Source organism: Egretta garzetta, unplaced genomic scaffold (assembly GCF_000687185.1).
Source record: "Egretta garzetta isolate BGI_Z169 unplaced genomic scaffold, ASM68718v1 scaffold96, whole genome shotgun sequence".
Lineage (NCBI taxonomy): Eukaryota > Metazoa > Chordata > Aves > Pelecaniformes > Ardeidae > Egretta > Egretta garzetta.
The window spans coordinates 1074503-1099953 of record NW_009259965.1 but is presented as its reverse complement, the minus strand read 5'-3'; the positions used below and the strand labels follow the sequence as shown (position 1 = coordinate 1099953).

Below are 25451 nucleotides of genomic sequence, written 5' to 3'. Positions count from 1 at the left end.
CCCCTCGCAGATCCTCTCGGTGGACAGCTACTTCTCGGACATCCACGACTTTGAATACGACAAGAGCCTGGGGAGCACCCGCTTCTTCAAGGTCGCCCGAGCCAAACACCGGGAGGGGCTGGTGGTCGTGAAGGTGTTTGCCATTCAGGACCCGACCTTACCCCTGACGAGCTACAAGCAGGAGCTGGAGGAGCTGAAGATAAGGTTACACTCGGCGCAGAACTGCCTCCCCTTCCAGAAGGCAACCCTGTCCGAGAAGGCCGCGATGCTTTTCAGGCAGTACGTACGGGACAACCTGTACGATCGAATTAGTACCAGGCCGTTCCTGAACAACATCGAAAAAAGGTGGATCGCTTTCCAGATCCTTACTGCGGTGGACCAAGCGCACAAATCTGGAGTCCGCCATGGGGATATTAAAACAGAGAACATCATGGTGACCAGCTGGAACTGGGTTCTTCTAACGGACTTTGCCAGTTTTAAACCAACTTACCTTCCTGAAGACAATCCCGCTGACTTCAATTATTTCTTTGATACATCACGGAGGAGAACATGTTACATCGCTCCTGAGCGCTTTGTTGATGGCAGCATGTTTGCTACAGAGCTGGAAAACATGCGGGACCCTTCAACTCCTTTGGTAGACTTGGCAAATAGCAATCAGCGAACAAGAGGGGAGTTAAAACGTGCAATGGATATCTTTTCCGCAGGTATTTGGAGCCATCACGAGAGACCAGTGTGTCGTTTATGATTGTGTGTCAGTACGCAGAAAAGCTTATTTGAGTTGGGATTTTTTTGGTTTTGTTTTGTTTTTTTTTACCGTGGGCTTAGAGAACAGAACAGCATGTGGAAAAACGTGCTTATTTTAAGCATAAGGCACAACCCCAAACCTTTCATTCACAGAAAAAGTACGACACACAATACAGTAAGCTACATAACTTAAGTGCATCACCACATTATCTGAGGAGGGGCGGGACCCTTCAACTCCTTTGGTAGACTTGGCAAATAGCAATCAGCGAACAAGAGGGGAGTTAAAACGTGCAATGGATATCTTTTCCGCAGGTATTTGGAGCCATCACGAGAGACCAGTGTGTCGTTTATGATTGTGTGTCAGTACGCAGAAAAGCTTATTTGAGTTGGGATTTTTTTGGTTTTGTTTTTTTTTTTACCGTGGGCTTAGAGAACAGAACAGCATGTGGAAAAACGTGCTTATTTTAAGCATAAGGCACAACCCCAAACCTTTCATTCACAGAAAAAGTACGACACACAATACAGTAAGCTACATAACTTAAGTGCATCACCACATTATCTGAGGAGGGAAATCAGAAACTGTTCCGTTATGGCTCAACTCTGCCCCGGGAAAAAGATGGTTCTGCAAACCACAGACCATCACCTTCTCGTGGCTGAGGTTCCAGGGCTGCATATCATATGCCTTGCAGAACCCAAGAGGAGGAACTGGTCAGTGGTTCACCTGAGGTCCAGCTCCCTGGGGACTGAGCCAGCTTTCGGAGCAGTTTGGCAATAAGGGCTTTAGAAGCCCCTTTTCATTTAATTTTCCCACAGGCAGGAAGTTGGATAACTAAGTAAGCCCCTCTCGTAGTCCCACTCACAAATACTTGATAGAGGAGCCTGTCTTGAGTCTTGGGCTTATCTTCAGCAGTTTGAAAACCCTAAGTTTGGCCTTTTTCTTTTTTTTTTCTTTTTTTTTTTCTTGAAGCTATTGAAAATCTGAATTTAAAGCTAATGGTTACTTCCTTTTACAAGCTGCTCTTATGGCCAAAGTTCCAGGGCAGTCCACTGATAAAACAAGATGCTGACCGTTGGGAGCAAACTGCAGGAGTTGGACTTCTGAAGAGAATGGGTGTCATGTATACAACAGAGGGGAGTGTGATTGGCAGTCTTGTTATTTCTCACTGCTTATGAGCTCGTGTGAGTGAATATATGCTGTCTCCCAGAATTGCTGTGGAAGTAGAGGTTATCCCTTCTGTAAAAAGGCTGCTTTGTTTTGACCTGCTGTGCCCCATCTATGCTGACTTACTGGCACTCTTCTTCCACGTGACAGTGATGTGGGTTCCTTTGCTGCTGATGTATTTTCCAGCTGGCAGGTGGCTGAAGTCACTGCCTTATATTTCCTAATTGCAAACTCCTCTGCTGTTGGCATGTTTGAAATAAAATACTTGGGAGGTATTCTAGGGATCAAGTGTAAATGCCAGTTTTTGGAGCTTGAGATGCTGCTATCTCCTTTCTGCAAGTTAATTTGACAACTCATTTGCCTGATTTTTAATTGAGCTAAGCGTCACATAGGGTTTGTTCTTGTCTGCCTGTAGAAAGCAAAGTTAAAGTGTTTATAATCCTCTGATATCTTTGACTTTTTTTTTTATTCCCCAGGCTGTGTAATAGCAGAGCTCTTCACGGAAGGAGTGCCCTTGTTTGATTTATCTCAGCTTTTGGCTTACAGAAATGGGCTCTTTTCTCCTGATCAAGTCCTAAATAAAATTGAAGACTGCAGTATCAGAGAACTGGTAAGGATGGACCACAGCATTAGAACCATTTGTACAGTCTGTTTGTAGTTTATTTCACCGACTTTGGTGTCAAATTGCTTATTGTTTGGGTTTGGTTGGTTTGGTTTGGTTTTTTTTTTTTTTTTGTATTACAAATGCCTAAACCTTTAATCTTTCTCTCCCACTCCCTCCTACTTCTGCCTTTCTCAAGGTCACTCAGATGGTCCATCGCGAGCCAGATAAACGTTTAGCAGCTGAAGATTATTTGAAACAGCAACGTAACAATGCATTTCCTGAAATATTTTACACTTTCCTTCAGCCTTACATGGCCCAGTTTGCCAAGGAAACGTTTGTATCGGCAGATGAGCGTATATTGGTCATACGTAAAGATCTGGACAACATCATTCACAATCTCTGTGGGCATGATCGCACAGAGAAAGCCGAGGGAGAGACAAAAGAGAATGGGCTGGTTATTCTAGTGTCTGTGATAACTTCCTGTTTACAGACTCTCAAATACTGTGATTCAAAACTGGCTGCTTTGGAACTGATTCTTCATTTAGCACCAAGATTAAGTGTAGAGATTCTTCTGGATCGTATTACTCCTTATCTGTTACATTTCAGCAACGACTCAGTGCCCAGGGTGAGGGCAGAATCTGTGAGGACACTAACTAAAGTTCTTGCTCTCGTCAAAGAGGTGCCACGCAATGATATTAACATTTACCCAGAATACATTCTGCCAGGCATTGCACACTTGGCCCAGGATGAAGCCACCATCGTGAGACTTGCATATGCTGGTAAGAGGAAATCTAGTCATGTCTCCAAATCTTGGGCTTTTCTGTATTTCCTTAACTGTTTTCTTCTCTGCTCAAAATCATCACATAGCTTGCTGTTTCTATTTCAGTAAATCTCCCCAGAAGTCTCAGAAATAACTGCAGGTAAAGACACCTGTATTCACTTAAGCTAACTGGTGCAGGTAGTGGCAGCAACTTAATAATTAGTGAGTTGACTTACGCTAACAGATGAGTTTCCAGTGTACCCAAAGTAAATAATTACATTTTAAATAGTTGACAAAATGTGTTTGCTTTCTGCTAGATGAATTAACTTTTTTTTAAATTAACATTTATTCTTCTCTGTAGTTCTGCACGTAAAAGCAACTTGCAGAACGTGTATGTGTGCTTTGGGCTAGGGCCTGGATGTAGCACGCAGCAGGTCTCCCCACAGCTAAGGTAAGGGGTCAGAGTTGAGAGCCTCATGCTCTGGGAAGCAGCCCTGAGCAAGAGCGTAATGAAGAAAAGTGCTTGTCCAAGTGGTCTTTGTGTGGCTAAGTATGTCATCAGGGCTTTCTGAGCTTGCCTACCCTTTGCTGCTTTTATTAATTCATCTTAATTGACATTTCATTGGCTCAGATTTTTTGCTTAGAGTGGCCTGACTGAACTGAATAAATCTGAAACTCATTTAAAGCATCAGTGCAGTGCTATGCTTCAGAGTTATTTTCCCACAAAATGAAATCTGATATTTAGGGGCTGAAATTACATTATTTGCTATGTAATAGCCTGGTATATACCATAGCAGATGTTTTCTTCGTATGTTATTCAGATACCTGAGTTCTGCCTGGTTCAGGAAGAAGCTTTGCAGTCATACCTATATTTGCTATTTAGCATGTTCCCTTATTTGCTATGACTAGCATATTTTTAAGTGCATTGCTTTTGGGGTTTTTTTTTAAGTTATAAATGCAGAATTCAGTTGAAAATGTCCCAGTGATGTTTTTCTTTTGTTTACTAAGCTGATTAAACTAATCATTGAAGACAATGTATACTTAATGAATAGAACCAATTGCTTTTGGTCACCTTGATCTTCCACATTTAGGGTTTTATGAAAGAACCATTTTTTTCATGTCTCGCTTTTATTTGTAGCTTAGAAAAAATAAACTAATATAAAGCTGAACTTGCTAAATAAGCTGAAATGGAAGAAACAAAATGTAATCTCCTTTTCTGCAAGTACGGAAAGCCTACAGGTCTCGGTACCTGTAGATTCCAGTTGCACCTGCTTACACAGAGGTTCTTTCTGTGTTCAGTGGTTTGACTTTATTTTCAAATTGAGTACAGCTAGTATATTTTCTGAAATTTGGAAAGGTTATTTGAACTGTAGATAGTTAAGCCTGATTAAGTTGCCTTAATTTCAAATAGCTTTTCTTTTAAGAAAGCAATTAAAATTTCAAATATATGTTTATAAATATATTTAAATGCAGCCTAATACCGGAGTTAACTTGTGTCGCTATTGCAAACTTTTTGGAAGTGGTCAGACTGGTGACTTAGAGGATTTGATCTGGGCGGGCTCCATTGGCATGCTGCTTGTTGTCTTGGATGACATTCAGAATGGCTGCTTAAGTGGGACTTCTGCCTCGATGGGATTATTCCTGTGCCAGCAGAGGCCTGACCCATATAATATAGCCTGGGTTGCTTCAGGAGCTTCCAAACAGTGCAGAACCGTGCCAAATGGTATGGATAGATAGGGGGACAAATTTTCTAAAAGTGGAATCCAGCCCTCAAGGGTAATGCTGTTGTTATTTCCTGGGATACATATCCTGGCGTGGTGGTTTGTTGTTTTGTTGCAGTCTACCACGTGGGCATGTTAGTTAATTCAGGTTAATTGGCCTTTAAGTTCTATCAAGTTATTTTAGTCATTAGCCTGAGATAAGGTAGCATTTAGGGCTGGTTCTAGAAGACCAAAATTAGTCCTTGTTACACTTGACATTCTTACAATTTACTGGTATTGTCAGTGGTTATAATCTCTCATCAGGGGGATCATCAGCCTGGTGTAAACTAGCAAAGTAGAACAATTCTTAACCAAATGTTTTCCTTTGCAGAAAACATAGCATTGTTGGCAGAAACAGCTCTGAGATTTCTGGAGTTAGTGCAGCTGAAAAATCTGAATATGGAAAATGAACCAAATGGTGAAGAAATGGATGAAACATGTCACCCTAGTGATAACTATGACACAGGTAATGTCACTTCTGCTTACCTTGCCTGCTTATAATAGCAGATCATGGGCCGAAGCTCCTAGTTGGCACTGATTTTCCTCAGCAATTAAAGCTTAGCCTTCCTATTAAATGGGAAGAATGCCTTGCCTCGACCAGTATCAAAGCATGTCTGTTACAGCTTCATGCAGACATAGACACATCTGTTCTGAACCTTGTGAAAGACAAAAAAGTGTATAAATGAGCACACTTTTCGTCTCAAAAAGTCCTCAAGGTATTTGACTATGATGCTGGCTGCGTGGTTGAATATCCAGCTCCACTCACGGTCCTGTAAAGAAGTCGGCTGCGAAAACATGGCTGCATTCCAAATACCGCTTCCACTGAAGTGGGAGGCAGCATTGGCTTTGAAAACCCTGCCAAACTCTAGCATAGTTATAGTACCGTATTTTTCAGTCATTCTTCCTTTTCTGTTCCTATGCCTGGCAATTCTTGTCTGTCTTTTTGCCTGAACGTACTGAATGTACGGGTGCCATTGGGCAGTAACGCTGCTATCTGTGCTATTGTAACTGTAGCACAGAGAATGAGTTAAAATCCTAAGGATGGCTTTTCTTTTTCTTTCCCTTGGGAAGGAGGGGTGGTAGTAAGTGACCTGTGTGTCAGCTCCAGTACCTTTTAGTGATGCATAGAAGACTTGCCTGGTAAGAATGTCTCGCATTTCTATCCTCTTTGGCTTTGCCACCACCTCATGCTTAGTCTGAAGTCTTTGGTAAGCCAGTTGTTGGAATTGTTGAGGTTCTGTTGCATTGCCCATCCTACTGAGTTGGGCTTTCTTTAGGATGACCTATCAGTGTAACTCCTTTAGCAGCAGGTGGTAGACATGCACGTTGCTTGTTTCTCACCAACCCAAATGTTCATCCTGTTGTCTCTTGCAGAGTTGCAAGCCTTGCATGAAATGGTCCAGCAGAAAGTTGTGACTTTGCTAAGTGACCCAGAGAATATTGTGAAACAAACACTGATGGAAAATGGAATAACACGCCTCTGTGTCTTTTTTGGACGTCAGAAAGCCAATGATGTTCTTCTGTCTCATATGATCACTTTCTTGAATGATAAGAATGACTGGCATCTTCGAGGAGCTTTCTTTGATAGCATTGTTGGTAAGTGTTTGGTTTCAGCCAAACAGAGTAGAGAGATAATGTAAATAAATTAATTTTTGCATATCCTGGAAACCATTAACAGTCATATGAAAGTCCTTTCTTATTAAGATTTCTGTAATTTGTAGGAAAAGACTTTGCTGAATTATTAGGTGTAAGTGTTTCTCTAGGGAGTGAAGGTGAAACAATTTAAATACAAATATATTTTTCTTTTAGTCCAAATATTTAATACAAGTGAGGCTGAGGCATTTAAGTCCAGGTTAGATTAACATAAAAAATAAACTCTAAATGCTATTTTTTTGAGTCTTTGCTAAAGGCACTAATTCAAAAAGCTAAATTATAACAAGTAAATACTAAGATTTCTGCTAGCTGTCTAGCAGATGCATCACTTCACATGGGTGCATGGCCCCATTAACTTCAGTAGACCTGTTCATATAATGAAAACAATGCATTGGTATAGGTAAAACTATAATTTAAAAAAAATTTTTAGTGCCTTAAAACCTCACTTAAAGATTCCTGTCAGCTCAGAAAACTTAGTAACAATTGTAAAGATCTTACTAGTGATGACATCAGCTGTTAAGCATATCTAATGTTCCAAGTATGTTGGAAATTATTCCACGTGACTATTGCTGAGAGTCAGTGCTCAGGATTTGCGGGTCAAGAAAACTTTCCCATTGCAGTACCTGGGAGGAAAAATGTTACTTCAGGTGCATGGCAAGAAAAATGATCATGATCAAACTTCCAGCAGGGCCATTATGGTAGGCATGTGTTCCATTGTGACTGGAAGCCACAAAATGCTGCGCTGGCAAACCTTGCCAAGATGTGATGCTAATAACTTGTCAGAATTTGTTTAGAAGGAGCAGTGGGGTAGCCAAAGCACAGGTCACAGTGTCCTGGCTTCTTGGAAAAGACATGTAGAGAGATGTGAAGCAATTAAGTGTAAAAGTCAAGACATGTAACCTGTATTTTTAACTCCTCCTCCTCCTCTCCCAGTATCTGTTCAAAACCTCCACAGAAGAATTCAGATAAAGTTCAAAACTTGTATTTTTATTTTACACTGTTTTACTTAAAGCTTTTGCTCATCTTTAAAACTGAGCTCTCTAACTCGTGCTTTGGTATGTGCAGGCACTGCTGCCGGGCAGATGCCCTTCTGCAGCAGTGGCACTGAGGGGATTTCTCTTACCTGCACTATTTCTCCCTTCTTCTTCTCTTCCTTTTAGCAACTGATTGCAAAGCCCAGCATTAATACATGAGCAAGTATATTGATAATTACCTTATTAGAGTAAAAGTGATAAAGTTATTTTATGTTTAATCTTGATTCTGATGGGAAGACATTGAATTTTCTGGTATTTATCAATCCCAAATAACTGGATTAGAAGCAGAGGCAGTTATGGTCTGTGCTGTGTACCACATATGACAACAGCAACAATAAGCCTGAGCTCTTCAATGAAAACCAATTTTTTTTCTCTTGAGAACAATCAGAGGACTTGCCCAGCTGTTTGTGGGAGGGAATGTTAGCTTGATGGATGTAAAGCTAGAGGAAAGATTAGAAATCCAACAAGGTCCATCTCCCTGACTGTTGCCAGAGATTAATTATTGTGGATGGGTTATCTAATCCAAACAAGCAATTCCAGATGACAGTTTCATGTGGCCAGTGGATAGTTTTCACGTGGGAAAGGAAGAAGAACAAGAAAGCAGTTTCTTTTTACTGTGATGCAGTTGACATCTTTTTGTCCAGCAGCTTCAAAGGAATTACTTTAATTTTGCTTTTGTTCTTGGCTTCTTTCTAAGATTTTGAAATATATTTTAAAATTAGATTTATTTTTGAAACTAGGGTCAAGGTGGCTCCATGATGGCAAATAATTTGAGACTAGTTAACTAAACAGCAAATCTTGCAGCCATTTCAGGCTGGAAGAGTTTTAGAAGATTGTTCTAAGAGTTTCTTTTTGACTATTAGTGATTCTTTCTTTTGTGGCTAAGTGAATGTATGTTATAGACTTCCCCTCCTGATAATTAGTCCAGTGTCGTGCGCTCACTCCCTCACAGTGGGATGGGTTGAGAATCAGAAGAGTAAAAATGAGAAAACTTGTGGGTTGAGATAAAGACAGTTTCATAGGTAAAGCAAAAGCCGCGCATGCAAGCAAAGCAAAGCAAGGAATTCATTCACCACTTCCCATCGGCAAGCAGGTGCTCAGCCATCCCCAGGAAAGCAGGGCTCCATCACGCATAACGGTGACTTGGGAAGACAAACACCATCACTCAAAACATCCCCCCTTCCTTCTTCTTCACCCAGCTTATATGCTGAGCATGATGTCATACGGTATGGAATAGCCCCGGGGCCAGTTGGGCTCAGATGTCCTGGCTGTGCCCCCTCCAAGCTGCTTGTGCACCTGGCAGAGCTGAGAGCTGAGAAGTCCTCGGCCAGTCTAAACACTACCCAGCAACAACTAAAACATCAGTGTGTTATCAACATTCTTCTAGTACTAAATCCAAAACACAGCACTATACCAGCTACTAGGAAGAAAACTAGCCCTGTCCCAGCTTAAACCAAAACGTCCAGTATCCAGTTCAGTCTTTTCAGGAGTCTGAATGATACTCAAATTACAATCACTGCTAAGTTAAAAGACAAAATCCTGCTAGCAGAACCTTTCATTGCTGCTCACTTGTCCTTTCCACGTGTAAATGCAGGCACTGCATCCCCACCCCTTAGGAGCACTGCTGGTTCTGCCTTGCTGTTACAGACTTCTGCTGGCCAGCTGCGCACTGACATCTATGCTTGGCATCTGGAAGGGATCTGCTTTTATCAAACACTTTCAGAATATTGGTCTAACTTTGAATGGAAAGCAGCTTATTTTTTTCTAATGATTAATAATCTGAGATGTGTCTGTGGCATAGCAATTTTAAACTTTGGTGAGGAAAGGCAAGGAAGTGCTACTTTGGATTTTTATGTGTTCTTTTTACGTTTCAGGTGTTGCTGCCTACGTTGGCTGGCAAAGCTCCTCAATACTGAAACCTCTGCTTCAGCAAGGTCTCAGTGATGCTGAAGAATTTGTCATTTATAAAGCCCTCAATGCTCTTACTTGTATGTGCCAGTTGGGACTCTTGCAAAAGCCCCATATTTATGAGTTTGCTTGTGATATCGGTAAGTTGGAATACTGGAGAATACCTTGTTTTCCTAGTTAAGAAAAGAAATCTTAGTACTACATAAAACTTCATCGTCGGCTTAGTTGTTCAATATGCAAACATGTAGTACTGTTTTAGAATCTGCACAAAATTGTGTTAGTGAACTATTGCTAGTTGGACCATGGTAGTGCTCAGAACTCTAAAATAATAGTTTTGGTGGAACAAATTGGAAGCATCTTCTCTGATTTTATACAGGATGGAAGCAAACAACACTTAGTCAAAAAACTTTCTGCTTTAAGATCTTTCCTTGTTCTTCATGCCAACCTCCTGGTTACTTCTGGAAGTTGATCAGGCACAAAAATTGCAAACTCTTACCCAGTCTTTGAGGAAAGGGGGAATCCAGTCCTTCACACAATGCATGATCCTTTCTCATCCTATTTCTAACACCGTAAAAGCCCATTTAACCATTTATGGAAAAGAAAATACCAGCTGATCTTTTGAGATGTAGTCTGCTTCTTCCTAATGATATGGCTTTTCAAATGCACTCAGAGTTTGGGGCAGGTGATTTGTGACTATATCTCATGACTAGATGCAGTCCCTTGATTACAGCTTCTTAAGACCCATATAATTGAGATGGACTTCTGAGTCTGGTAATCTTACAAGGCTATTCGAGGAAGAGAGGGGAAGAAGGAAGGAATAAAGTATGTACTTAAAAAGAAAAAAAAAAAAAAAAAAAAAAAAAAAAAAAAATCACCCATATTAGGATTCTCAAGAGTTGTCCAGAATAAGGTTGAGATTTATTTTTTGATTAGTCTCCTTTGCAAATCTGGAGTTGACAATTAGGGATTGAAATGAAAAAACAGGAAAAATATGCTTTTTGGCAACAACAAGGAAACTGATCAGCATAGGCACAGGGAAGGCCATGAAATAGTTTTCTCAGCATGAGTGTTTTAACCCTGGGGCTCTGCGGGAGGGAAGGCTCAGTTTGGAAGTAATTCTAGGTGAAGAAAATGACAGCACAGGCTGCCATATACAGGATGATCCCCTCTCTTTAGTATTACTGATATATTTTAACAACCTAATTTTCTTTCAGCACCTTTTCTGTGTCATCCTAATCTTTGGATACGTTACGGTGCAGTTGGATTTATCACTGTTGTAGCACAGTATTTGAATATTGCTGATGTCTACTGCAAGCTAATGCCATACCTCCATCCTTTTATCACACAACCAATAATACAGGTAATACTTCAGATAATATTAATATGAATATATCTTGACTAGTCATAACTCTTACGTCTGGCTTGGCCATGGTCCTGGATATAAGAATATTAGATTTTTTGGTTTTTTTCTCCAATTAAAGTTAGAGGCAATATAGTTTTTTGATCTCTGCTGTCAGACATTGATAGAATGGCCATTGCTTTCCGTGTTTGAAAGACTGTTGTCTCAAATTTGTTGCAAATTGCAGAACATTTTACAAAGCCTAAAATCAACAGGTATGTCTTTAGTTCAAAGCCCTTCTCTGCCTTGTTTACAATCAAACTCTTGCAATATTGTGCTAGTTTGTAGGAGTCTAAAAGGCATGAAAAGTTGGCTGTGAAACAAGTGTTTCTATGGTCTATGCTTTTATTTCAAAGACTGAGTATTCCAGCCCTACCCCACTAACACATTCGACTGTGAGCATGACCCTCTGAAAACATGAGCAGTCTGTTAGGTAGCAATTACCACACTTGGGATTTCAGCAGTGCTACTCCTGTGTTCCAGTGCTTTGCCAAGGGTAAGAGCAGAGTTCTTAGCATGAATGAGTTAAGTTGTTCCATGTTTATCATGGAATCATCCTCCTCCATGTTGACTGGTGTCTCTTTTTGAATTGCAGATAGATAAAGAAATAGTCCTGCTAAGTGTACTTAAAGAGCCTGTCAGCCGTTCCATATTTGATTATGTCTTAAGATCAAAGGATATCACAAGCCTCTTCCGACACCTTCACATGCGTCAGAAGAAGAGGAATGGTGCCCTCCCTGACTGCCCACCACCCGAGGACCCTGCCATTGCACAGCTGCTGAAGAAGCTACTTTCACAAGTGATTGTTTTTCATTTGTACTTTGGAAGTCAGACTTGAAATTCTATGTCTTCACAGGCCCTAATTTTGCAGTTGCTGCTCTGAGGGACTCCCAGTCTGAGGTTGTGATCCTGCAAACCATTGACTTCATTGATTTCACTACATGCTTGTAGGACAAAGAGTTCAGAAGTTAAGGAAGATTCTGAAAAGATCTGCCAGAAATAGTGCAACCTTATGTTTGGATGTCCCAAATACATCCTCTTTTTAGACTTCAGCTGTATGTCTCGCATTTCTAACACATCTGTGATGGTGTCAGTGTTGCAGGATATGTGCTGTGTATTGTGTTGGATAGAAGAGTATGCATTTGTTGGAGAGAGACATGCGAGTAACAGTGCAAGAGCCAAAGGGAGCTGGAAAGTGTTGAGGCTTATGTGTGAAGAGGGGAGTGCTAAGAATCACCCACACAAAGTAGTGAGAACTGGGAAGAGGAAGGACTGCAGCTGAGTGGGAGGGGGTAGTAGTGGGGTAGCCTGGTTTTTTTTTTTTACTTTTTTTTTTTTTTCCCCCCCCCTCCTGTGGCTTGTGGGCTGTAAGCATGGCCTAGGTGGCAATGGAGCGGATTGCACCAGACAGTGATCCAATATTAAATGCTATTCTGCCCCTTTGCTATTCCTAGCCCTGTTCCTGAGCAGGAAAGATATTCTTATACTACAGCAGCTTACCCAAAGATTTGTACAAGTGATAGATTGATGTCTTGAATTCTGGGAATGTGCTCTCTCCTTCCGCTTCTGAGCCAGTCATTAATTTACTGCTTCTTACACCTTGGTGCATGTTCTTGTTCAAAAGTAAATAATAGAAATATATCTTTTCTTTTATTCTGTAGGGAATGACTGAGGAGGAAGAAGACAAACTGTTAGCACTGAAAGACTTTATGTTAAAATCAAATAAAGCTAAAGCCAATATAGTGGATCAGAGCCACCTGCATGACAGCAGTCAGAAAGGGGTGATTGACTTGTCAGCTCTTGGAATAACTGGAAGACAAGTGGATCTGGTTAAAACAAAGCAGGAGCCTGATGACAAACGTGGTTGGTATATTTTGTGGTCTGTATAGGTAAAGTATAGCCTTTCTTTCAGGGTCAGAGAATTAAGTCTTTTATTTACTCAGAAAGTGTTCTCAGTAATTCAGCCTACACCATCCTCAATGAGTTTGCAATAAGAAAATTACTGCTGCTGCTATTTGAAATGTGAGGTGCTGGAATGCCCTCTGGATCAGTGAAAGATCGGAATATTTTGCCCCTGAGAGTATTTAAATTACTTTGGCTGCATTTCCAGTAGTAATATGCACAGGTTGTTTAGCGGATTGTGACAAACAGGACTCTAGTGACCCATGGTAACAGTGTAAATTATGAAGACTACATTTCTGCTATCTCTCAAGAAGTGGTGAGCTCTCTAGCTATGAAAATCCAGGATATTTTCTTGAGGTAGCCTGGAGGAAACCAAGGCCTAAGTGTAACGCTGAAACAGGCTGGCACTGAGGAGTGCCAGCTGTTGCTCACCCACCAAGCATGTGCTTTTTGACATTAGGGTTCTTCAGCTGCTCATCCACCCCCATTTTAGTTTGTTGCTTGCTCCTCTTTCAGCTTGAAAAACCACTTACGTTTCTGTGTTCAGCCACTTGTTGCTAACTCTATTCCAGTTCTCTGTATCCTCAAAATTCTTCTCTTCTAGACAGTGAGCTTCCTCTTTGCTCTGTCAAGTTTGTAAGGCCCTCCTCTGTACACCACTGATAGGGTCTGTGTTTTCAGATGTAAAAATACAGAAATACCTGCAAACCAGGTAGCTGTTGCCATCTTATTTACAGAATTAAGATGCTAGTCTGCAAATGTTTTGCATATAATTTTAAAGGAAAGTACATAAGTACAGGGTTTTCCAGTTTTTTGCATCCTGTGGAGTCGGGAGTGGACAGGATTTAAAAGTTAGTGTATGAAGTCTGTATTTGAACTGATTGACTTCACCCAAAACTGTCACATGGAAAGTCTTCATCCCTTTAACTTGTTCACTGACTTTGTCCAAACTTAATTTGTCCTATGTTTTCATTTTGCTTTCTATATTCTACAGTTTTAAGTGACTCCAGAGAAATGCTGAAAATAAAGAAATTTCCTATTTACAGATAACATTCTTGAATCTACAGGTGCTGTTGTGGTTGTGATGGAAAACTGATTATATCTGATGCTGACAATGACTTGCATACTGTGCTATTACAAATTTATCCCTGTCTTATACCAGTAATGCGGTAACTCTCATAAGAAAAAATTATCATGTGGAGTCTAGTCCTGTAGCCTTCTAGATGCAAAATTTCCCTATGCTGGAATGATTTATTGCATGAGTCAACTGTAGGATTGAGAAGGTGTAAACAGAGCGCTTACCATGTGTGTTCTGTTTGCCTCATAAATCCCTGTCAGGTGGCTTAAACAATCTAGCAGTACATTTTTCTCTATTAACTATATAAATAACAAAATGGCATGTAAACATGGGACTTGCATGTAGTCTGAAAGTAATGACCAGCTTGAGTGAATGGTTTTGGTTTCTTTTTTTTTTCCTCTCCTTCCCCCTCTTCCCTTCTGACTGCTTATAGCTAGAAAACATGTAAAGCAAGATTCAAATGTAAATGAAGAATGGAAAAGCATGTTTGGGTCCCTGGAACCAACTAACATCTCCCAGCCAATGCCCAAAGGACATGGGCAAACTACTGATGCTGAAGCCATCCAGGCTGTGAAACCACTTCGTTCAGAGTCATCAGCTGGCATTTGTGCCGCTTTGTCATCCTCCCCACAGGTATTGCTGAAAAATACTATCCTTGCATCTTAGACTGAAATGATTCAATTGTTTTAAAGCCAAGTGGGACTATAGGGATGTGGCATTCTTGTTTTGTTTGGAGGTGCTACTGGTGCTATTCTCTGGCGTCTTCTTCAGCAGAGTAGCTGACTTTCAAGTTCTTATTTTTAAAACAGGGATTGAGAGAGGATGGAAGTAAGTTTAGTCACTTGATCAGAAGAGCTTCACTAACAAATAGATGCTTTGCATGAAGAGATGGGGCTTTGTGCATTAGCCAGTTATTAGGTAAGCTGTTCTGGCAGAGGCGGCTTTTTCCTCAAATTGCATGCCCTGATATGCGTTGTGAGGAAGAGGAGATGTCATGATTTTAACTTGGAGCTGCTGTATCCCATCATAGCTGCATTTAGACATCCCATACCTGTAATGGTTAGTGCTGGGCTCCAGAAGGATGGGCTGGGAGCCCTGCAAGTGTGGAGGCATCTCTTGGCACTGAACACTTCTTTCTATTCTTTATCTAGTTGGAGATTAACTTCTGCTAGCTTTAAATGAGTGTCCACCCTGAAGTAAGAGGGAAGCACTTCACACTTTTATTTTTAAAGCCCAATATAAACAAATAATCATTTGAGAGCTAGCCTGTAATTCTGTCATTCTTGAAAGGAATAACTGCTTCTGTAATCCATTAAGCAGTGTGCACGACACATTACAATTTCTACAAGTAGAGTAAAGAACAGACTAGGCAAACAGGGTAGAATAAGTGAACAGCTAAGCTTTTCTATAAATAATATTTCATTATTTTTAATTGTTTTCATGCAAGCATGAATTTTTTTAAATGCTAATTCATTGCTAACTGATTCAGTAAAAAAGATTTTTCCACTTTTCTTCAGTGTGACCCAGTAATCCTAAGAGCAGGATTTATCTGTGCGTAGAACGTAAGGCATATAATTTGCGTAGAATGTAAGGCATATAATTTTAAGTGCTTATCTCTTACAGGCATCTGATGGAACTGTTGTTCAACCCAGGAAACCGACCATACAGATACTGAGCAGTACAGCATCCCCATCTGCACACCAGTTACGCATCACCACTTGCAAAACAGAACTTCAGCAGCTGATCCAGCAGAAACGAGAACAGTGTAATGCAGAGAGACTTGCCAAACAGATGATGGAGAATGCTGAGTGGGAGAGCAAGCCCCCACCTCCAGGTAAATCACAGGCCACTGAGGTTATTATAAAAAAAAAAAAAAAAGTAATTTGAGTCAAAACATCATCGTCTCAATGAAAAAATGTGAAAGATGAGGAAAAGATGAAATTACTAGTTTAGGAAATGTGCCTACTACGCAGAACACCTATTTGGCAAAATACATGCATGACTATAAAAGAGGGTCTGGAACATAGATCTTTACCTTTGCAGTAATGGACCCAAACCGCTGGTCTGAAACCCAGGTTAGGCCCTCTGTTCCAGTGAGTTTTCTGAAGCAGGTTGTCTGTAACCAGGTATATGGCAGATAACTCACCATCCTCTAACAGCCTGTAGCTTGGTTTGGGACAGGGAAGAAATACTGTGTCCTGGCTCCAGGTTTTCAGCCATGCTGTGAGTGTTGTAACCTCTTGGCTGGGTTTTCTTACCCAGTGGTGTGCATGCTGGGGTGAGCTGTTTGAGCTGCCCCTGTTTACACAGAATCATAGAATCGTTTAGTTTGGAAAAGACCTTTAAGACCATCAAGTCCAACTGTTAACCTAACCCTGCCATCCCACTGCTAAACCATGTCCCTAAAGGACATAGGAGCCAGTCCCCACCAGCAGTGGTGACAGTGACACAGTGCCCAGCCACAAAGAGAGGATGTATATTCTTATAGTACATTGTTGCCTTCGGAGGGGAAGGAGAGATATTTTTACCTCTTGTTCCTTCTTGGTAGCAACACCCAGGTTTTGTTGATTAGGGCAGCCACTCTGACAGAAACCATGTAATTTTAAACAACAGCCATCTTCCTGCAGCCACAACTTAAATTTTGAAGCTCCAAATTGAGATTGGGATTTACTCAGATTAGTCCTCAGCATTTTCTACTGGTGTTCTCCGCTCAGTGTGCTTGTTGCCGGGTATCTCATATAGAGATTTCTGACTGGCCTCTGCTAATGGGAGTTCATGTGCTTAACCTGAAGGTGTTGGGAGCAGATTCTGTACCAGCTAGGCTTGCAGTAATCAACACAGTGATGCTAAAGTCTTGTATATTTAATGCTAGATTTACCACACCTGAGCATATACAGCTACTACATCAATTTAAGCGAAGTAGTAGAAAACCATCAGGAAAATGATCCACCCAGGTAGCGTTTGAACATAGCTAATCTTGACTGAGCTTGGCTAAGCCACATGTTTGTATTCTGAAGAGAGTTTTACAACCTATGAAATAACATGTCCCAATACAAGCAGCTGACCTGCTCTGCCACACAAGTGAGCGAGTGCCAGAAAAGTGTTCGTATTTAAAGTTTGTGTCTTACCTGAAATTTGCTGTGGTCTGTCCATTGTCTTCATGTCCTGTTAATCCTTCACTGAAGTAGATGCCTGTTAGAAGTGCAGCCGAGTACTTCTGCGTTGCGTATTTCAGAGGAGGAAACATCACCTTAATGTTGGCAATTTCTTGGCAAGAGTTATTTTGTGGCAGCTCAACTCCTCAATTTCTTTTTGAAGAGCTGTTATTTCATTTTACTAGGTAGGTAAGGCTGACAACGTAGCGTGTAGTGCAACACTGAGCCTCTCAGTTCAAGCACTCTAGAGACAATCCAGGAACTTAAGTCTGTTCAAATGTGTTGCTCATTATGCGCGTTTTTGGCATTTATGGGATTGCTGTTTGCAGCACAGCGATCTGCATGCTGATAGCAGGAGAATTGTGCACTAGTATCTCTACAAAGTCAGCCAAGAAGGGCTCTTTGTAATTTCACTGAATGTACATGGAACCCACCTGAAAGAAAACACTTACCCAGATCTCCCAATAGGGTTTAGTTTAGAATTGAGCAAATAGGCTTTTGCCTTTAATATTTAAAATGCCTTAGCTCTGTGTTTTGAGTTCCTTCTGTGCTTTGCAGCTATCATGACTAAATCTGGATATAGCTGTTGGTGGATAGGATCAGGGATATTTTCGTGTTCCTAATTAGGTTATGAAATTAACACCAAACTTTATGGTTTTGCTTTTCCCTGTAGGATGGCGTCCCAAAGGATTGTTGGTAGCTCACCTTCATGAACACAAGTCTGCGGTGAACCGCATTCGGGTCTCTGATGAACACTCTATTTTTGCCACTTGCTCAAATGATGGCACAGTGAAAATCTGGAACAGCCAAAAAATGGAAGGAAAAACCACTACAACCAGGTAGCTTTAAAACTCATGGGATTTTGGGGCTGCTGTTTTAGAGTGCAAAAAGTAGAGTGGGAAGCAAAATATGAATCACTTGTGGCTGTGCTGGAGATGTCAGTAATGAAATATCCTGATGTTCCTCTTGGCATGCAGCTATAAAATATTAGGTTGCTGTTTCAAGTTAATAAAAGAAAAAAAATCTATACCAAATGCAAAGGGACGGTGCTTCGCAGTAGTAGTTCATTTCTATACATAAATCAATATATTCTGGTGCTGCTGTTTCAAGCATTTGGAGTTTTTATGGAGCAAATTAAGTTTATGCATAACTGTCTCATCCACTAATATTTGATGCAGGAAAGCTGTATTGCTGGTTGAAGCACAGGTGGTATGGTAAGCTACTTTGATACAGATCTAGGTTAGACTTTTATTTTACTGGTAGACAGATTTGTGCTTCTGCAGTTGGAGACTGTCATAACCTAGAGGCTCAAAGATGGAGAGTTAAGCTTTCAGAGGCAACACAGACTTTGTTGCTTTCTGATTTTGGAACACTTAGAAAATGTTATTCTCAGAGCTCTCTCTTGAGCCATTGGTTTTAAGTAGGTGTTTGAGAGAAGCAATTCTTGCTTTTTTTCAAGTGACACAGAAAATTGCCTCTTTTTTTTTTCCTCTCCCTCTCTCTCTGTACTGTTTAGATCAATTTTGACATACTCTCGGATTGGAGGACATGTGAAGACACTTACATTCTGCCAAGGCTCACATTACTTGGCTATAGCTTCGGATAATGGTGCCATCCAGCTTCTTGGTATTGAAGCTTCAAAGCTCCCTAAATCTCCTAAAATTCATCCAATACAAAGCAGGTATGTACTTAGAGCAGTTAAATCTCACCGCAGAGCTCAGGCTGTTAGTATATTCCTCGATTAGATCCCTTGATATGCTCTAGGCTTTCTGCTGGCTGAGCCTGGGCTGTACTGGAAGGCTCTAATCCATGATCTTATCCTGCTTCATAAAGAAGGGTTGAAAGGCAACCACATGGGGCTGAGAATTCATAGCTCTAGGTTATTGGTGCTTCCTGTGACACTGGACTCATTATGAGCTTGAAACAGTCAGTCTGAATGGTTCTCAATTCTTTTCTTCACTGGGATCAGTAGTTTCTTACCTCCTCTGTTACAGTGTTAATACTTAAAAGTAATTTTGGAGATTCTTTTACAGGTCATTAGATAAACGTTTATAAGTGTACATGTGTTTTGGCCTCAGGCCTGCAATTTTTTCTCCCAGGCTTTTAATGTGAGTAAGGTGGCAAAGATGTGGGGGATGGAATACTATTTAGGGGAGCCTTTGCGGATGGTTAGGCTCTTTCTTACCTCTCTCCATATGAGCAGTTTTTGCATATGTGGCACTGATTCAGCAGCTTAATCTTCCAGCTTGAGTGAGGGACATGTCCAGGCCCCAGCAAATCTAGCAACCATCTCAAAGACCTCCTTTCTGTCCAAAGCAGAAGTAAGGTATCTGTCTCAAATGTCATCTCTTATTTGGGATTAAGTTCAGAAATGAAATAAGCCAAATCTAATGGAGATGGAGGCTACAAACCAGATTTTTCCCTTTTGATGTACGCTGCATTTGTGCCTGAAGATGTCCCTTTGCACATGGAGTAAGTGATTGCTACAGTGATGGCAGCATAACATGTGGAGGGGTGTTCCTGCCTGTAAACACTGCGTAGATGAATATTTGATAGATGTGGAGCATGAATGGGAGAGAAATATCAAACATAGCTCTCTGCTCTAGGTCTCTCAGTGTGTTTATATTTGCAAAGAGCTGCTGAGAGCATTTTACTAGCCTGTAGAAGGCTTTGCAGGCCCTATGGGTGGAGAGATTTAAGAGAGCATAAGCATCTGTTGTACTAAAATCAGAAAGTTGTTTCTGGCAGATGCCTTGAGAAGTGACTTGAAGAAGAAAATGCTGCTCAGCATCAGCTACTGGAAGGAGTCTTAAACTTGGAGGGAGTCATATCTGTTTCTAAATTAGTATTCTTTTAACCCAGGTCCTTAGATCTGAAGGATGATGGCTGTGTAGTAGATATGCATCACTTCAATTCAGGAGCCCAGTCAGTACTGGCTTATGGTACAGTTAACGGGTCTCTGGTTGGATGGGATTTGCGATCTAGCAGCAACGCTTGGACGCTGAAACATGATTTGAAATTAGGCCTCATAACTTCATTTGCTGTGGACATACACCAGTGCTGGTTGTGTATTGGTAAGCCTGTATTTCTTGTTAGCGTCTCTCTCTCTCCCTGCCTCTACCCCCCCTCCTTCTGGTTTCCTTTTACAATAACTATAGCTCAAGCTGATTTGACTAGAATATGCTTCTCCCAAACAAGAGGAGAGAAACACCTCCTGACCTATTTGTTGGAAGTATTCTGCCCTCTAAATACTTGAGGTTGAAGTCCATCTCCCTAGGAACAGTGCACAAGGATATAGGCAGAAACCCGTATATTTATCCCTCTGACTATGGGGAGCTTTCTCTCACCAGGAACAAGCAATGGTACCATGGCATGCTGGGACATGAGGTTTCAGTTACCTATCTCCAGCCATTCTCATCCTTCGAAGGCCCGCATCAGACGCCTGCTCATGCATCCTGTTTATCAGTCCTGGGTAATTGCAGGTAAAAGATGTCTTAACCTTACCTCACAGTTACCAGGGGTTGTGATTTAAAGCAGCTTCTGTTTCAGCTTCTGCTTCAAGCCCTGGGGGAAGTTGTTTGGGTTTGTTTTTTTTTTTTTCTTCCTTGTAGTTTTTCTTGTGCATTGCTTGGGGACAGGGAAAAAGGAAGGTTCATACTTGTGTTCTGCCACTGTGCTCTTCCTGGCTTTTTGAAATTAAAAAAGTGAGGTGAGGAAGGGGTGGGGGAAGTAGTGTTAAGCCATTATGAAAATGACAGCCTTTGCAATTCTCATTGGAGCATTACAGCTCTCATGAGGGTCCCTCCCTGTGTGCTGTCTACCACATCACTTTTTAAGGACAAAATGTTATAAAAGACAAGCCTCAAAATTGTGACATACAGTGATGGGAATTCTGTTGCTGCCTTCAGTGCCTCTGTAGAGCAACTGAAAGGTTGTCCCTTTCCAATTCCCACTTTAATCTAACCCAGCTGTGTCATGTGTTGGAGCTTTCAAAAATCTCCCAAGATTCCTCATCTGGTATGCTCACAGCTGCTTCATCTTCACTGCACATAGCACTGTCATATACTTTTAAGTGTTTGTGTCAGGAACACATTCTGAAATGGACAAGTAACTTAAACTAATCCTACAATAACAAAATTGATAAAGTTGCTGTAAAATGAGAGTAATTTGAGTTTCATATTTTACTTGCTTCTTAGGCTTCACTTCTTATTTTAGTTATTAACCACCCTGGGAGGAAAACAGATTTCTTGAAAAAGCATACAAATAAAGCCAGCTTCTTTGTGCTTTCTAGTTTGTTTCCTCCCTGCTGAAGAATAAATGAGTGACAAAGTTAATCACTTTGGAATATTAATAAAAAGTCCTTGCCTGCTAGGTTGCTGCCAGGCATGTAACCAATGCCTTGAACAGAATTCTTTGCCTGTCTGCACTAAACATGGGTGTGGAACATCATTGTAGCTACTGAACTCTGTAACTTTGGATTGCAGTCTTACCTGCCCAGGAGTAATCTCTGAAGTCCCTGGTGACCATGCTGAACAGACCATCCATCTTCCTCAAAGGGGGATGAGAGGTTATCTAGGGAGGAAACTGAGGTTGTAATACCTTTTAAAAAGGATTGGAGATTAAAGCAGGTTTCATTTAAACTCTCTTAAATGAGGTGCTTTAACTCTAGTGAAGCTTCTATTAAGCAATAAAACCAACAAAATCCATGCATGGCTTTACTGCTAAAGCAAGACTAACACAAATGCTGCAGAGAGCAAGTGGAGAGTGTCTCTATGCCATACTCTCTGTGTCACATCAGTAGAACACAGGTAATGAGAGCCAAGTGACCTGTCTTATATTTTTTGCACTGGTAATATCTTTCCTGTAGCTGTTCAAGGCAATAATGAAGTCTCCATGTGGGATATGGAAACTGGCGATCGACGCTTCACTTTGTGGGCCAGCAGTGCACCTCCCCTTTCAGAACTGCAGGTCTGGTCTTTTTCTTTTCCTGTTTCTGTTCTGTAGCCCGGGCTAGAACAACCTCAGACTCCATACTGTGTGTCAGTACAGTTACCTGTCTCCATGGCATTGCCAGTTTGGCACCAGGAACTTGCCCTGGGATTTTTTTTGGCACCATAATTGTTTTGTTGTCAAAATTAAATCCCATTTGTAAAACAGCAGTGTAACCTGAATCTTCATTGGTATTTTCCACTATCTGCAGAATGTACTTGTAACACTCGCTATATCCAGTCATGTTTTCAGAAAAACCTTTGAGCCAGTCAAGCCTGTAAAGATTTTGGCAAAGCCAAAATTCATGACGTGGCATCTTGTACTTACTTTTACTTGCTGTTTATGGGATTGTGCTTACTTCTGTAAGCATCTGCTCTTTCACACATTCTTTCTGTAACATAATGCCACTATTACACTTAATGGCTAGTTTAAAGCATGAAGCTGCTCTTCTTCAAGGACTTAATTGGGGAAGGAGCAATCTGGGATACCTTTCTTAAAACACAAATACATACACAAAAGTAACAGCTGCTTTTATAAATGTTGTTAAATGCAGATCTGGAATCTACTGAAACTTGAATTTGTACGTGCTACAAAGATTGCAGGTTGAGTTCATTTTGGTCACGCACTTTACACACAGGGAACTTGTGATTCATGCTAGTTTTCTGTTACATGTCTGTCCCTTAATGCCTTCACAGCATAAAAATTTGAGCATCCATGTGCTTTTCAGCATGATTCACCTGCCTGATTCTGTTAGAAACAATCCTTCTCATTTGCCATCATTGAGATTGTTATTTCCAAGATTCAAAAAAAGCATTATGCAGAGTTAAATCTGTTGCATTGCTCTATGAAACATAAGGAACAAAAGGAAGCAGTTTACCTTAATATACTAAGATGTGGCCTGCCAACGAAATAACTTGGCATTTGTCAGAAACATTTGGAAATTGGATTGATGTGGTAAAGAATGCATTCCCTTTGTGAAGCATGGCAACAGCTACCGGTGATGATAATTTATTTTTGTATATCCCTTTTCCTTACTAGCCTTCTCCTCACAGCATCCACGGAATATACTGTAGTCCAGCATCTGGTAATCCCATATTACTGACAGCAGGCTCAGACATGAAAATAAGGTAATAAAACCAACAATGTTTGTGTTTGACACCTTCCGCTCCACCCGTGTCGGTGTACTAAATTTTGCCAAGAATTGCAGAAGTAAGCTCCAAGAAGTCAAACCAAAAATGTTGAAGATGTGTTCATTAATAAGCATTGGTGAGTGGAGAGACTTGTTCTCAGCAAAAGTAGTGCAAAACTTGGTTCTCTGAAACACAGTGTGGACCCTTCTGTAGAGTTCTTGATAGCCTGGGTGGAACAAAACAGTAACTCCTGTGTAAGCTTGATATGAATGCTGATTTCTCTGCATTGCTGTCTTCCACTAAGTATAGAAAGCATATCGTGTTTGTGCCCACTCATTTTCATCATGAGAGCAAGAGAGCTTTTAAATAGCTCTATTAAGCTGATAAAATTTAGCATCTCAACTTGATTTTGTTTCTTTGTGTTTAGGTTTTGGGATCTAGCCTACCCTGAGAGATCATATGTTGTTGCTGGAAGTTCTAATTGCCCATCTGTTTCCTACTACAGGAAGATAATTGAAGGCACGGAGGTGGTTCAGGTATTTTGCTTTGTTTGATAGACCCCTATTCTGCTTGCCTTTTGAATGACACCACGGGTTACATTAATTGCATGATGGATTTAATGAAAACTATCCCGCTCTTACCTTTTATGGATGGTGTCAGCACTGCATTTTCAAGCAGTTAAAGAAGTTACTTTAAAAGAAATTTATTTTTTTTTAACAGAATTAGACTTACCAAATAATACTTACATGCAGAAGCCAAAGTAATTTTTTCTTTTGGGATATTGAAATCTAGTGTCTTAACACTTTTGATTTTGATCAGTCTTTGGAATATCTTTGGTGTAGGACCTTAGCAAGGCGTTGTGAGATTTACTGGGACCAGAATAATATGGTAGCAGAACTCTGCAATTTTTATTACATCCTTCAGAGTGACTTCTGGAGTGGGCAGTGTTGCTAGTTATGGAATAGCACAGTGTTTTGTTGAAGTTCTTAATTGCATTCATGCTGTTGAACCAGTGTTTATATAACCCTTGGGAAGCTAAGATATATGTGTTGCTGTGGCTTCGCCTCCACCCCCCACCCCAGGGCTGTCAAATCTTAGTGTCACTGAAAACTTAGGTTGTGTGTGGTGAAAAGAAGTGAACCAAGGAGTAATCCTAACAAAACTACCAAAGGGTGTGTTATTTTGGGGTTGGTTCGTTGTTTTAAGAGGGGGTTTGATCTTTTTACAACTTAGTATGTATGTATAATTCCCCTTTGCAAAGCTTGCCTTTCTGTAAATAATAGTCCTCACTTTGTTTTTGTATAGGAAATTCAAAACAAGCAAAAACTGGGTCCCACTGATGAGACCCCTCGGAAGGGACCACAGTCTCTCCCGGTTGGACATCATGATATTATCACAGATATCGCAACTTTCCAGACCACGCAAGGATTTATAGTGACTGCATCAAGGGATGGAATTGTTAAAGTGTGGAAATAAAAGCTGTACTAATATATAGCATGTAAATATTTGTAATAAAGAAATAGTGTTATCATGAAGTTTTCAAGGATTCTTTCCAGATCATGGAATAGAATGGACTTCATAAAGGTGATCTTAAAATCGGTTATCTGTATCCTACCACCTTGTTAGCACCTCTTAATCACTTCTTCTGTTAAAGATGTTTGGTATCTATAGCATTTCCTTGAAATACCAAGCAGTCTATGAAGAAATTGTTTAGCCTGGTTTTGAATACATTGTTCTTCAAGGACATTTCAGAAAATCTTAGACGTCCCGCGTGACACATTCTAAATGTGCAAAAAGCAAAGAGCTGATACAAGTACTTCAGCATCTGACTGCTCCTACGTTGCATTTGAGAAATGAAATAAGAACCAGTGCACTAATGTCCCTGTACATTCTAATAACTATAATAAAGTCCACTTGAGCTTCCCTGTTTGGTACTTGTGTCTCTTTATATCTGTCGTTCCTCTGCAGCGATTCTGTAGTTTCAGCGGCCAGAGCCACTGGGCTGTTAATTGTAGTTGGAGATCAGCTTAACCTTGTGTGAGTTCCTCAACTGTACTTCGTGCCTTGCATCCAGCTTGCTCTTGGCTTGAGTCTAATGCTAAGCTCTGCTGTCCTGGGAACCTAGAACAGCACCACCAGGATGGTGTTCTCTGTCATTCAGTATGGATATTGG

At 40.7% G+C, this 25451-nt stretch overlaps 1 protein-coding gene across 1 annotated transcript; it reads left to right on the top strand.

The window, feature by feature from the left end:
- The first annotated feature begins 6 nt into the window (after positions 1-6).
- Positions 7-25127, top strand: PIK3R4 (phosphoinositide-3-kinase regulatory subunit 4). Its single transcript, XM_035895715.1, has 20 exons — positions 7-619; positions 972-1056; positions 2383-2516; positions 2707-3289; positions 5362-5496; positions 6405-6626; positions 9592-9765; positions 10840-10985; positions 11620-11823; positions 12686-12887; positions 14438-14637; positions 15628-15838; positions 17833-17998; positions 18676-18840; positions 20022-20233; positions 20510-20641; positions 22027-22127; positions 23187-23275; positions 23706-23814; positions 24584-25127. Exons 1-20 carry the CDS (start codon positions 266-268, stop codon positions 24752-24754), a joined length of 3795 nt encoding a protein of 1264 aa, XP_035751608.1. The 5' UTR covers positions 7-265; the 3' UTR covers positions 24755-25127.
- The last annotated feature ends 324 nt before the right edge of the window (positions 25128-25451 follow it).